The 12910-nt window shown below is 37.7% G+C and overlaps 1 protein-coding gene across 6 annotated transcripts in view; it reads right to left on the reverse strand.

Moving 5' to 3' along the window:
• The window catches only part of Wdpcp (WD repeat containing planar cell polarity effector), a 306946-nt gene that overhangs the window by 168229 nt on the left and 125807 nt on the right, over positions 1–12910 (reverse strand). For all 6 annotated transcript variants that reach the window (XM_021210656.2, XM_029545442.1, XM_029545441.1 and 3 more), the window contains 3 exons: positions 12552–12666; positions 10171–10304; positions 6621–6812 (listed from right to left, as the gene is read on the reverse strand). In XM_021210656.2, the coding sequence (XP_021066315.1) occupies positions 6621–6812; positions 10171–10304; positions 12552–12666 (441 nt within the window). The remainder of the gene's footprint in view (positions 1–6620; positions 6813–10170; positions 10305–12551; positions 12667–12910) is intronic.

Genomic DNA, 12910 nt, shown 5'->3' on the forward strand with positions numbered 1-12910 from the left:
ACACACACACACACTCACACACACACACACAAAATCGGAAACTAATCAGATAAAATTCACCCAGGAACAGTATAGGAAAGGAAAGCCATATCAGTCAGTATTACTGATGACCATTCAAAAAAGATAGCTTCAAACTCAGAAAGAACAAAAAGCAGAAAATAAATCATAGTGAATTGGGGGCTGGCTCAAGTCTTTAAATTGCATGTTCAGCTAGAGAGGGTATCTCTCATGAATCTTTTAAAAGTCACCCAATATGCAAATCAGGAAAATTATTTAAAGAGAGGGCTCTTCTGGCACTGAAGCCTTTACCAGTAGGTAAACAGGTTACTTAAAAGATTATGCAGCAGCCAGAAGTTCTTAGCTTATCACTAGGATTTATTCTGAAATCTACATTCTCTCCATCACTTTGCAGAATTTTTAGGAACAGAAGATAAAAAGTACATTTTATTTTTACTTCTTTTTATGAAACATTCAACACACACATAAAAGTGGAGAGAAAAATATGTGAAAAACAGCTTTAGGAAATACTATCTTTTTGCCTCAATTTTAAAAATAAAATATCACATATAAGTTGAAGCCTGCCAGGCCCCATTTCCTTCTATCCCACTCCAGAGGCAACATTGTTAAGAATTTGGTATTTATCCTTACATATATTATTATTCATCAGTCTAGAATAGCCATATAGAACATTGAATCATTCTGTTTTATAGGTTTGCATGAATGTTATTAAACCATCTCATACTATAATTTCATTTTGCTCAATTTAAGAAAGTCACACAAATATAGTTTAGTCTTCTATATAGCATTCTACCCTAAAATATGTTTTTATTTGCCTGATTTAAGCTGGGGTGTGTGTGTGTGTGTGTGTGTGTGTTTGTGTGTGTGTGTGTGTGTGTGTGTGTGTATTATCAGGGAGAGAACACAGGGTATCCCATTTGTTCAGTAAGTACTCTACCACTGAGTTGTGTTTACAGCCTGTTATTTACATTTTTACCTAGGGTCTCATTCAGTTGTTCAGCATGTATTGAACTTGTGTTCCCCCTTCCTTAGTCACTAGACTAGCTGAAATTACAGGCAGCCCTGAGTCTGTATTCATCTCTCTGTCTCTCTCTGTGTCTCTCTCTCTCTCTGTGTGTCTCTCTCTCTGTGTCTCTCTCTGTCTCTGTCTCTCTCTCTGTCTCTCTCTCTCTCTGTGTATCTCTCTCTCTTTCTCTCTCTCTCTCTCTCTCTCTCTCTCTCTCTCTCTCTCTCTCACACACACACACACACACACACACAAATATTTCCACAGGAAGCAAGCATATTTACAGCAATCTTACTATATAACAAAATACAATACAGACTATTTTAGTTAGAGTTTCTATAGCTGTAACGAACACCATGACCAAAAGTATCTTGGGGAGGAAACAGTTTGTTTCATCTAAAAGCTTATGAGTCAGGACAGAAAACCAAGGCAGATACCTGAAGTCAGACACTGATGCAGGGGCTATGGAAAAAGTGTTGCTTACTGGCTTGCTCAGCCTGCTTCCTCATATACCCCAGGTCCATATTACCCACAGCTAGGTGGATCCTCTCATATCAGTCACTAACTAAGAAAATGTCCTACAGACTTGCTTGCAGGTTAATCTTATGAAGGCATTTTCTCAGATACAATTCTTTCTTCCAAGATATGTCAAATTGACAAAAACCAGCATACAGGCTTAGGGAAAAACATGTCTCTTTTTCATATTAGCTATTGGCTAAATACTGAGGTACATGATGGATACCTTGAACATGATGAAAAACATCTACTTGTTTCAACACTTAATTCATCAACTATATATTGAAACAAAATATAGTATTTGCTTTCATATATAGTGTATTTAATATATGTTGACTTCTGTTACTATTTCTCCTGTGCTTCCTTATCGCTAAACTTGAAAGAGCAGCAGATACTTAAGTTGTTTCTAGTTCTTTCTTACTACTGAAAATGATGCTATTATACATCCTATCTGGGTATAGCTCCATATACACATGGAGTAGTTTTCCACGTATAACAGGCTCACCTCTAATTGTTTTAGTTATTGCATGTTGTTCTGTATCACAGTCTACTAACTTCTATAAGAAGTAGCAAATAAGAGTTCCCTATTGCTCCAGATAGCCTATCAAATATAGCATCTAAAAAAAAGTGAGATCTGGGCCAGTAACACACCTCAGTGGGTAAAGGCGCTTTCCAGCAAGCCTGATGACCTAAGACTGACCCCCTCAAGCTGCATAATAAAAGAAAGAACTGAAGTTTTCCTCTGAACTCCACATGCATACTGTGGCACACACACGCACAAGCATGCATGTACACACACACACACACACACACACACACACAGGCATACACAGGCACACACAGACTCACAGGCACCTGCACACACAGAGGCACACACACACAGGCATGAACATACTCACACAGGCACACATGCACACACACACACCATATGTAAAAAAATAAAAGTAAAAGAAAAAATCTATTGAAAGAAATAGTAGCATTTGGTTTTAAGTAGCTGTATTCCCTATTGTTAACATTTTCTAATTCTGACATTTGTTACAGATGTGAGCCACCAGGTGGTTGCTGGGATTTGAACTCCAGACCTTCGGAAGAGCAGTCAGGTGCTCTTACCCACCGAGCCATCTCACCAGCCCACTTAGTCTTTTTTTTAAAAAAGAGCCCAAAACAATGCTTCATTCATACAAGACAGTGGATACGGCCGGCAGTGCTGCCTGAATCTTAGCACAGCGAAGGCAGAGGCGAGACAACTGGGAGCTTGGGGGATAGCCTGGACTACATGAGTAGTTTCAACCAAACAAATAACACAAACCACAAAACATCATACAAGAAGAAAAATATATTTGTGAGGTTTTATTTATTTAGACCTAACATATCCTAGATTACATAGCCCCGTGTATGTATCCGTGGTTAGTTTGGTGAGCAAGGTCATTCGGTCTCTCAACACATATTTTGATGTGAGTAGCACATGCAAAATGAAGTATGAGATTCACACATCACAAAAGCTACAACAGCTGCATAAAAATAAAAGGGAAGAATGAGCTGTTTTGACATTCTTGTCAAAGTGAAAGGCAAGAAAATGGTAAAAACTTCTCAAAACAAAGTAAAAAGGAGTAAAAAGAAATGTAAATGAAGATGTTTCCATATGACACATGGTAAGTCATACATACATAAGCTGCTGAAACATGTTGACGTGCAGGTGTGTACCTGTGGGTGTGTCAGGGTGGGTGTCAGGTCTGCTGGCTGCGACCCTGGATGGGACCCCTAATGAAGACCTGGTGTTTGACAGGTTAGGCTAGGGTGGCTGGCTCAGAGAGCCGTGGGGACCCTGTGTCTCCAGCCCCCCCAGGGCGAGGTTCACACCTGGCTTTTTATTTGGCCTTATAAATCAAACTGAGGTCCTCGGGCTGAACTGCAACTGAACCATCTCCAAGCCCAGAAAATGGGATCTTAATGAATTTGCTGATAAAAATTCACTTTTCTACATTACTTATCATATATTTTTTCAAAAGAATCATTTTCTTAGATTACATATTTCCTCTTGCACTGTGCTTCTAATTAAGATAAACAATACTTGTTTAGAACTCTGTGGTGTGAAATTGAACTAGGCATTTTCTAATATCCATAAAATAAATTTTAAAATGTTTTCCCTCAGAAGGCAGATAATTTGGTCACAGAGAGTTGATTTCTGCTTCCTTTGTTTTCTTATTTTTGAGCAGCTTGATAAGCCAATTTTCTACTTAGACTCTCTGTTACAACTCTCATTGGCTGCAGTATGTGGGCTTTATCCTTTCCATGGTCTGTTATGCAAAAAGATGGTTTCCGCTTTCATTTTTTAAAGTTTGCTGTAAAGCAGTGGGTCTCAACTTGGATGTAAGCGAGATCACCTAGGGAACCCGAAACAAATTCATGATGTCCCTCCTGACGGAAGGCTTCTGGTGGCCCAGTCTCCAAAGCTCTGCAGGCGACTGTAATGTATTGCCAGGATATGAACTACTACTGTTTTAGGATTTTGCCACTGTCAAAATAAAAGCTTATTATCTTTTCTGATGAGGTCTATGTGGAAAACACATTTTTAAAAAAAATCTATAGTTTAACAGATTAAAAAGTTATTTAATTTATTCTCTATAAAGATTCTTTTCTCTTTTGGGTTATAACTTTAGGGCTTAAAAGCATATTGTCTTATTATTCTGGTTGTAATCAGAGTTAAAGTCTGTTGCTGCCAGTGGAAGGGCACTGAAGAAAAAGTCCTGACTACTGTGACTTTAGTCACTGGTAGCTTTAGTTCATGACATGCTAAAAATGTTTCAGTTAAAGGTTATGTCTTTATATAAAGGAAAACAATTATTTTCCCCTAAAAAAAATTAGCTTTTGCACAGTGAAATTCATAAGAGTTTCTGGAAAAGAAAAACATTTAGCTTTTGCATAGTGATATTCACAAGAGTTTCTGGAAAAATTTTAGAAAAATTTTTTGAACAGATGAATTTTGATAGATAGTTTAAAGGACCAAATCCTAAAACAAAAGCCCTTGCCAGGAAAATAAATTGCATATCATGAAATATTGGAAGTGACAGAGAGTATATTAAGCAATAAGTGGTTCAAAATCATGTGTGGGCTTAGGACATGGCTCAGTGGTAGAATGTTTTCACCCAGCATCAAAGAGGCTCTAGCACCAGAAGTGATATTCACAAATCATATGCAATTTTATCAAAACCAATACAGATGCTTTTCTAAAGTGGATACTTGAACCTTACTCTCTGTAAGTAGAGTCAGTCACTCTCTGTGGCTCCTACTATAGCTTACACACGGTCTACCTAAAGCAAGATGACACTCTCCTGTACTTAGTTTCATGTTTGTCTCTTCTTGGTAAAAACGTAAGTCCTTGCAGGCAAGACTGTTTCTTATTCCTATCATCTGGGATGAAACACGGTGCTTATGCAAGCTCATGCTTAAAGTCAGCTGGCTACTTCAGGCAGAAACAGGTAATTAGAAACGGGAAAACTGAGTCAGTGAGTAAATTCGCCGGGCATGGTGGCACATACCTTTAATCCCAGTACTCGGGAGGCAGAGGCAGGCAGATTTCTGAGTTCGAGGCCATCCTGGTCTACAAAGTGAGTTCCAGGACAGCCAGGGCTACACAGAGAAACCCTGTCTCAAAACACAAAAAACAAAAAACAAACAAACAAACAAAAAACCAACAACAAGAAAGCAACACTGGAAAGGCTGATCAAGACTAGTTTGGATAAAGCTGAGTTTGGTTCAACATATACTAAAGAACAGAGTAAAAATGGCCAAAACAGATCTGCATTTTAGTACCCATACCTGTGTACATTATAGCCACCAGCAGCCTGGGGTGAACTTATCTGGTTCAAATTTACTATCTTAAAAATAAGAAATCTAAAGCCAGTTAAACTAAGTTACCTACCCAAAGCCAGAACACAAAAATGGGAAAGCTTACTACAGAAGAATTGGGAAAGGTCCAGTTCTCAAAGAAGACATACATACATATCAGATATGGACTAGGACCCTTCAATATTAAAAGGCATCCTAGAGCTGGACATGGTAAAACATGCCTTCAACCTCAACACTCAAGAAGCTGAGGCAGGAGGATCAGGAGCTTGTGGCTATCTTCTTACTATCTGTAGGCTATATTTAAAAACCAACCAACCAAACAAACAAACAAAACAACCTATCTCCAAAATAAATGAAACTCAAAGATTAAAAATTTATGTAAGTGGAAAAAAGAGAAAGCACAGGCCTACTCATTTTATCCTAGAATACTGATTTTGGGAAATACTTCTTAAAGTCTGAAAGGTTTAGAGGAAAATATTGGAATAGAGTTGTTTCACCCAGCTAAAACTAAATTTTTATAGGGACGGAACTTTTTTTAATTAGGAAAAAACCTCAGAAGTTTGTGTCTATATGGATACAAAATGAAAACACACACAGGTTCATTCATCTATGTGATATGAGGGACAGCCAGAGTGAGACCACGGACATGGCCTCAGACACCGTCCTTCCAGGGCTGCCATGGGAGGTAAGACCCTGGATGAGAGGCTGTGCTGCAGCCAGCATTCCTTGCAGCTTCTTGCCTCCTGACAGTATGGCTGCTCGGGGGTATTCACACAATAGGCACCTGACACATGCTTAAGGGTGAATGCTAGCATAGTTTTTCCACACGAAATCTTTGACTAACAGTGTCAGTCGAAGTTTGTTGTCTGTAAGTGTTGCTATAATGCATACACTTTTTTCATCAACTTAACTCTACTTTACAAATAAACTATAACTTGAGTAAGTTAGTAACTCACTCAAGTGGAGAACATGGCAGCGCCAGGGCCAGCACTTGAGCCTACAAGCCTATGCTCTCAATCACTGCATTATTTCAGTCATAGAGTTGTCTGCTTACGCTCGAGTTAGGATACATTTAGGATCTCATTTTATATTCAATTTCCTTTTTGAATATTTGAAAATATAAAATATAGGTTTAAAATGAATTCACATATATTTCAGAACAGAAAAACCAGTAATAATATTTGATTTTTTTTTCCCTTCATTAAAATGTTTACATTTGCTTTAGATTTACCTCCAACCCTCCTTGAGTAAAACCCAGCAGCAGCACATTGGCTCTGTCCTTCTCAGAAGAAACTGGAGTCCAAGGCCAAACATCATCACTGACCAGTGGCCACCAGCAAACAACTAGATCCTGAGTGGAGTTGACAGCTAAGTGACGATCTATTGTCCTGTTGGCTGGGCCAGGTATGTCATAATAGGAAATCTAATGGTTAAAGACAAAGAAAACATATGAAAATGTTTCTTTTAGAGAATGCAAAATCATTTATTTCAAAAGAAAATCAAAGCATCTGTAAATGTAAGACACTCAAGTAAATATGCATCTTCAACATGTGCTTACAAGGGTGTCAGAATTTACCAATTTTTTTTTGACACATATAGAAAAAAGACATATGTTCAAATTCTCCCAATTTTTAGCAGAGGAAAAGAAAAAGAGAAATATAAGTTAGGGTGGAACTAGATGTAGCAATTCCAATCAATACTGAAATGTACAGTCATGGTTGCTTGACAGCATCCACCTACACCCAGGGCTTAGGATCAGCTGTATTAAATGACACATTCAGTACTGCTGACCAAGACTGTCTGACTACTATTTAAGACATAAGATGTTAACAATGACTGACAACAATAAAAGGAAAAGCAACACGAGGCAAATATCTCTTAAGAGAATATGAGATGTCTACACACATATTCTGCATAAAAGGATAAGCCATGGCGTTGTGCATGAAAGTTTATGCAGCTTCTGAGAATTACACTTCTCTTTCTTAGGAAGGATTTGTCGAATTTATTATTCAAACTATGTTATTTTGGAACATGGTTATTTGAAAACATAAGCACGGCACCATCTGGGTGACACATGCCAAGGAAATATAGATTGCACCGTATTTCTGCTTAAGGAATTAATGGAAGGTTGATAGCTTGGACAGAAAAAAAACTATCTTGCCATTGCTGGTCAGCAATAATCGAACCACTTTCTGGGGATTAAGCGCATGGCTAAGCCTACTGGACCAGACACTAGCAAAGGGCAGGGGGTCTTCTTATCAGAGAAATGCTTCTGGAGCCAGTCTCACTACATGACAGATTGCTTTCATATTCCTGTCTGCAAGGCAACAAAGGATGGCAGTAATGCGATAATGCCAGAGTGCAATGGGTGTTAAGAACCCGTTGCATTTATGTATTGTATTTAGTAAATAATCAGGCTCATCCAAATTGTGATCTCACCACTCAACCAAGGCCATTAAAATCAAGGTTAATGCTTTAATAATCCTCTGCTATTTTTTTTCCAACATGGTCAAAAGAAACTCTTTTCTATTTGCATGGCCATAATATTATTGACCTCTTCATCCTCTGAATACACATCAAAAAGAACTAAAATCAAAGTAATTACCAGTGTTGTTCTATCATGGTAAACATTTAACTCCTTGTACTATCCCTCATCTGTTAAACTGAATTAGATTTTTAAAATGTGGACAGAAAAGCTTGCTTGTAAAAGGTCAACACTTTCAGGATATTTACCCTAAAATTCTTCATGTCAAAATTATTTTAATATGAATAATTAAATTATGATATAGCTGGAAAGAAAAAAATCAGAATTATAAATACTCAATACACATTCTTGCTTTAAAATACATATGGGCAATGATAAAACAGGACACACTTTGTTTTTAAGGTTAAATACTTATAGCTAGGTTTGCAATGTGATTATTGTAATTTTCTTCTTTTTTGAGAAAAACTATAATTGTTAATTAACTACATAAAGACAAGTACATATTATATTTGTTGTTCATCTTGCCATTACAAATTTCTAGATGATAAAGTCAAGTTAGAAAATGGGTGATTGGCATGTTTAGTTTTTGTACAATGCATATCAGTTGTTATTTGGTGTTTACTAATTATCATATGTTTCAAACACTGAAGCAAGAAATGAAATTCATGGTGTTTCCTCAAGGAAACATAGTCATACTCTATCTACTGTGTAGTAATGATGCACAGCACCAATAATTCCTCCTCAAGTCCAAAGGCAGAAATAATGTATTAAGTCCCCTACTGAAGCAATATAGGCCCAGAGACTAGCCTGTTCTTTATATATTTTAAGACAAGTTGATGCCCTTGCAATTCCCCTTGGCTCACATTACCACCACCCTTCCGTCAAAAAGACACCACCCACTACTTGCCCCTCTAAAAAAAGAACTATCCTATGGAATTTTAAATAAAAAGGTAAACAACACTGTACATGGCTTCAGCTGATGAACACTGACGTATTTTAAAGATTTTTTTCAACTTTTTTTTATTAGATATTCTTTATTTTCATTTCAAATGCTATCCCGAAAGTTCCCTATACCCTCCCCCTACCCTGCTCCCCTACCCACCCACTCCCACTTCTTGGCCCTGGCATTCCCCTGTATTGGGACATAAAAAGTTGAGATTAATATTAGGAAAAAAACAGCATTTTAAAATCAATCTAAGTTAACTATTTGGGAAAAACAGTGCTGTAAAAATGTTAAAGAGAATCTTTAATTTCTTGACAAATATACACATGAATACCATAAATTGCCAGCTAGATAAAATTATTATTATGTAAATTTTATAGAAGCTCCACAAATCTGGCATATAAACCAGATTGTATTTTATTGCCACAGTGAAAAACTTATTTCAGGTAAGTTTTCCATGTTAAAACTCTTTCCTATAAGAATAGATATTTTTATTAAACGAATTAAATCTTTCCTATGCCACTATCAACCCAATCATAACGAATAACGATTCCAAAGTACAGAAAGTTAGGTACAAAAATCAGCATCCAAGCACCCAGGCCAACTGCAAGGCACAGGGCTCGCCTTGCCTTTGCTGTAGACACGAGGGTGGCGTCCACGTGCCTGCCTTTAAGAAAGCTGCTGTGTATCAGCTCTATTCCCACTGAGCAGTGGACTGCCTCAAATCCACGTCACAGAGGCTGGATCAATCTCGCACACAGAGACCAGTGCTGAAAAGACGCCTTGAACTGAAACAGCCTGGAAAATGCATTAGATGCTCACCCTTGCAGAGAAGGTGCCTTACCAGCGTCAGAATGTTATGTGGAAAGTTTAAACACATCACTTAAAATAAAAATCCTGTCTTAGTCGATGTGAAGTCCGTGATACAGGGAACAAATTACCTGGACTTAGCAGAGGAGAAAAACTGACACACCTCACGGAAATTTCTTTATGCATTTCCTCCAATCATAGCTGGGGGTGGGATGTGAGGGTCTTACCATTACTTATCATATTCTCTATTAGTCTTTGAAAGGCCCTTCTTTCCTTTCTCATCGTGAAACCCAGTGCAGCTATATGGATACTTAGGGCAATGAGAAGTGCAATATATAGGAACATTAGCAAACAAGCCAACATTAACCTCCATGAGCTTAAATATGCCATTTTTAGGCCTTCACCACAGGTGAGGTATAAAGGCACACTCATACTTCCCAACACCCACATATGCTCAAGAGTAAAACCAGTGACGAGAACTTATACAGCCCTCTAGAGTACCTTAGGGAGGGGCAATATGACTACATACACTGAAATTTCTACCTTAAAGTCCAAGGCTGAGAGTTTTTCCAGCCTCTTGTTTCCATCAAGAGAATCCATCTTCTTTGTAAACTGAATAAAGCATAGTTTGTTTTGTGCCAGAAATGATAAGATGATGAAACTGTCTGTAAGGAGAGCTAAAACAAAGATTGAATGATTCCAAGTTAGAACAAAGTTATAACAAGTTAATACACTTCTGCCAAATTATTATTAAAAGATGCTGTCAGAAAATAAATATTAATAGAAGTTACTAACATCTCCCAAGTATATTTGAATGATGGTAAAGATATTAGAAATAACAATAACCATCAATATGACAATGAAGATATGGTATTTCCCCCTTTTTCAGTGACTACTTCCATATAAACTAATGCTTGAGGATACCACCAAAGGAAATATTTGAGAACCAGAGCCCATATCTAACCCCACTGAGTGGAAGGAAACTCGAGAGTCTGGGCACTGTGGCCCATATCTAACCCCACCGAGTGGAAGGAAACACACGAGAGTCTGGGCACTGTGGCCCATATCTAACCCCACCGAGTGAAAGGCAGAGGCAGGCAAAGTTTGAGGCTGGCTAGGGATACATAATATGAGCCTGTCTCCATAAGAAAAACAGAGCATAAAGAAGACTGAAAAAGACTTTTATTTGTATTTGTGTAATGTTTCTACATTCATGGAAGCCATTTGAGAAGAAATTGGATTGATACTAATCAGTGTTCTCTACCAAATTAATTTTTTTATTTAAAATTTTTTTATCTGTAATCCCTCTTTTGAAGACTTACAAACTGGATGAAATAAATATGCAAATGTGCATACTATATAAATTAATATTTAATAATGAAGACCAACAAAAATACTTCTGCAGTTTGATTACTAAAGAATTTAAGTAGGTAGAAAATATCCCAGGCTATATAAGAGCCATTGTTATGTGAATTGTTCCTAGGGGAACAAAGGAAAAAGGAAAAAGAAATTACTTTAACATCTTGTATACTTTTTTCATTCCACTTCTAGATGCACATGCAGTGCCCAACAGTGGAGGAGCCGGAGAGCTGCCAAAAACTGCATCACTCCCAGGTCCCATGAGAGTGAATTATTTGGGTACATATAAAAGAAGCACATGAAGAAAGACAACTCAGACACAAGGGTGTTGAACATTCCCTGTTCAATCTAACAGAACAACATCAATAGGAGAGCCCATCATAGCCACTGCTACGTGCAAAGTCAATAAAGGGTTCTGTGATGAGCTATGAAACCATGACTCTCTCACAGAGTTCCCTTGGCATCACACGCCTACATGGTGGAGGAAGTAACATGCCCCCAGTGTCCCCTACCTGCTACTATCAACACTGTTGCTAATGATGCTACTACCAGCACTGTTGCTAATGCTACTACCCGCACTGTTGCTAATGATGCTACTACCCGCACTGTTGCTAATGCTAGCTGTCCTACAGACTTCTTTCTTAAAGCTGCGTGATTATGCCTGACTGTACTCAGAAGTGCGTAGGGGTGCGTACAGTGGAAAGAAAGGTTTCCATTCTCACCTCTGTCCTTTCGGCAACACCACATCTCCCTTTCTTATTCAAACTAAGATATTGTTTTTAATCTTTCATGGTAATATAACATGTTTGGGGAATATTTTTATCCCAAATAAGCAGAATATTAAAATCTATAGTTATCATAGTTAGCAGAAAAAAAGTAGGTCAGAACTTGTGTTCAGATCTTGACTCAGTCACTTACTAACTACATAAGCCTGATCATTATCCTGAGTGGCTCAGTTTCACTTTCTTTACCTAACAGAATAAAAATGATCATATCTTATATTGTCCCTTTCTTGAATTAAATAGAATGACACCTAGCATGGAATCTTTATGGCTCAAAAATTATCATTAAACTTCCTACTCAATAAATGGCTTAAAAATCTTTTTAATATGCTTTATAGCAACCACACATGGTACTGTCACTTAACAGATCTGGACTTCCCTAGTGTATCTGGCACTGGCTTCTCAGGGTACTCCACAGCTGCCTGTTTCAGCATATTTATATTAGTTAAACAATTTATTTGGAAAAATTTTAATTGTCAATAACAGATAAATCATTTTTAATAGATGAAAAAAGTTTATTTTAAAATTACATTCCAAACTGTTAAGGAAAGATCAAAAAGTGCTTAGATTCTGAGCCTAACACTTAATGAGAAGTGAAGTGCACAGGCATTAAATATTAGTTGAAGCCTGTATCAGTCCCAGGGGTTGTAAGTCTGCTATTACAAGCAATTACTTGTTGTGTTTGCAAGTCCCCAGTGGTAATAATTAGTCTACCTGTTGACAAAGTATTTCTCCTGCCCCACTGTTAATATGGGCAATTGATTTACACACGGGTATAATTACCATCGCTGATGGTGTCTGCGATGAGCTTCCCCACCAGGCTTCTGTCAATCACCACTTTCTCCAGCTGAGGCCCAGAAAGACTGAGGGACACCAGCACACCTGAACCAAAGAGGAGCTAAAACCAGGTAAGAGAGAGAGAAAAAAAATGCTGAAAATTAGGATCATTTAAAATTTTCTTTCCAAACATACAACTCCCATGGATCTTTTCACATGCATTCAGATCATGAAATTACAAGTTTTCTTCCCTAAAAAACAGTCACCAGCATTCTGAGTATGAGACAGGCAGTTAGAACATTTTAGTGCTCTCAGAACACTGATGGAAACTGTCCACAGAAAGTTAATGTGGTACACACCAATCA

The sequence above is a fragment of the Mus pahari genome, chromosome 13 (assembly GCF_900095145.1).
Source record: "Mus pahari chromosome 13, PAHARI_EIJ_v1.1, whole genome shotgun sequence".
Lineage (NCBI taxonomy): Eukaryota > Metazoa > Chordata > Mammalia > Rodentia > Muridae > Mus > Mus pahari.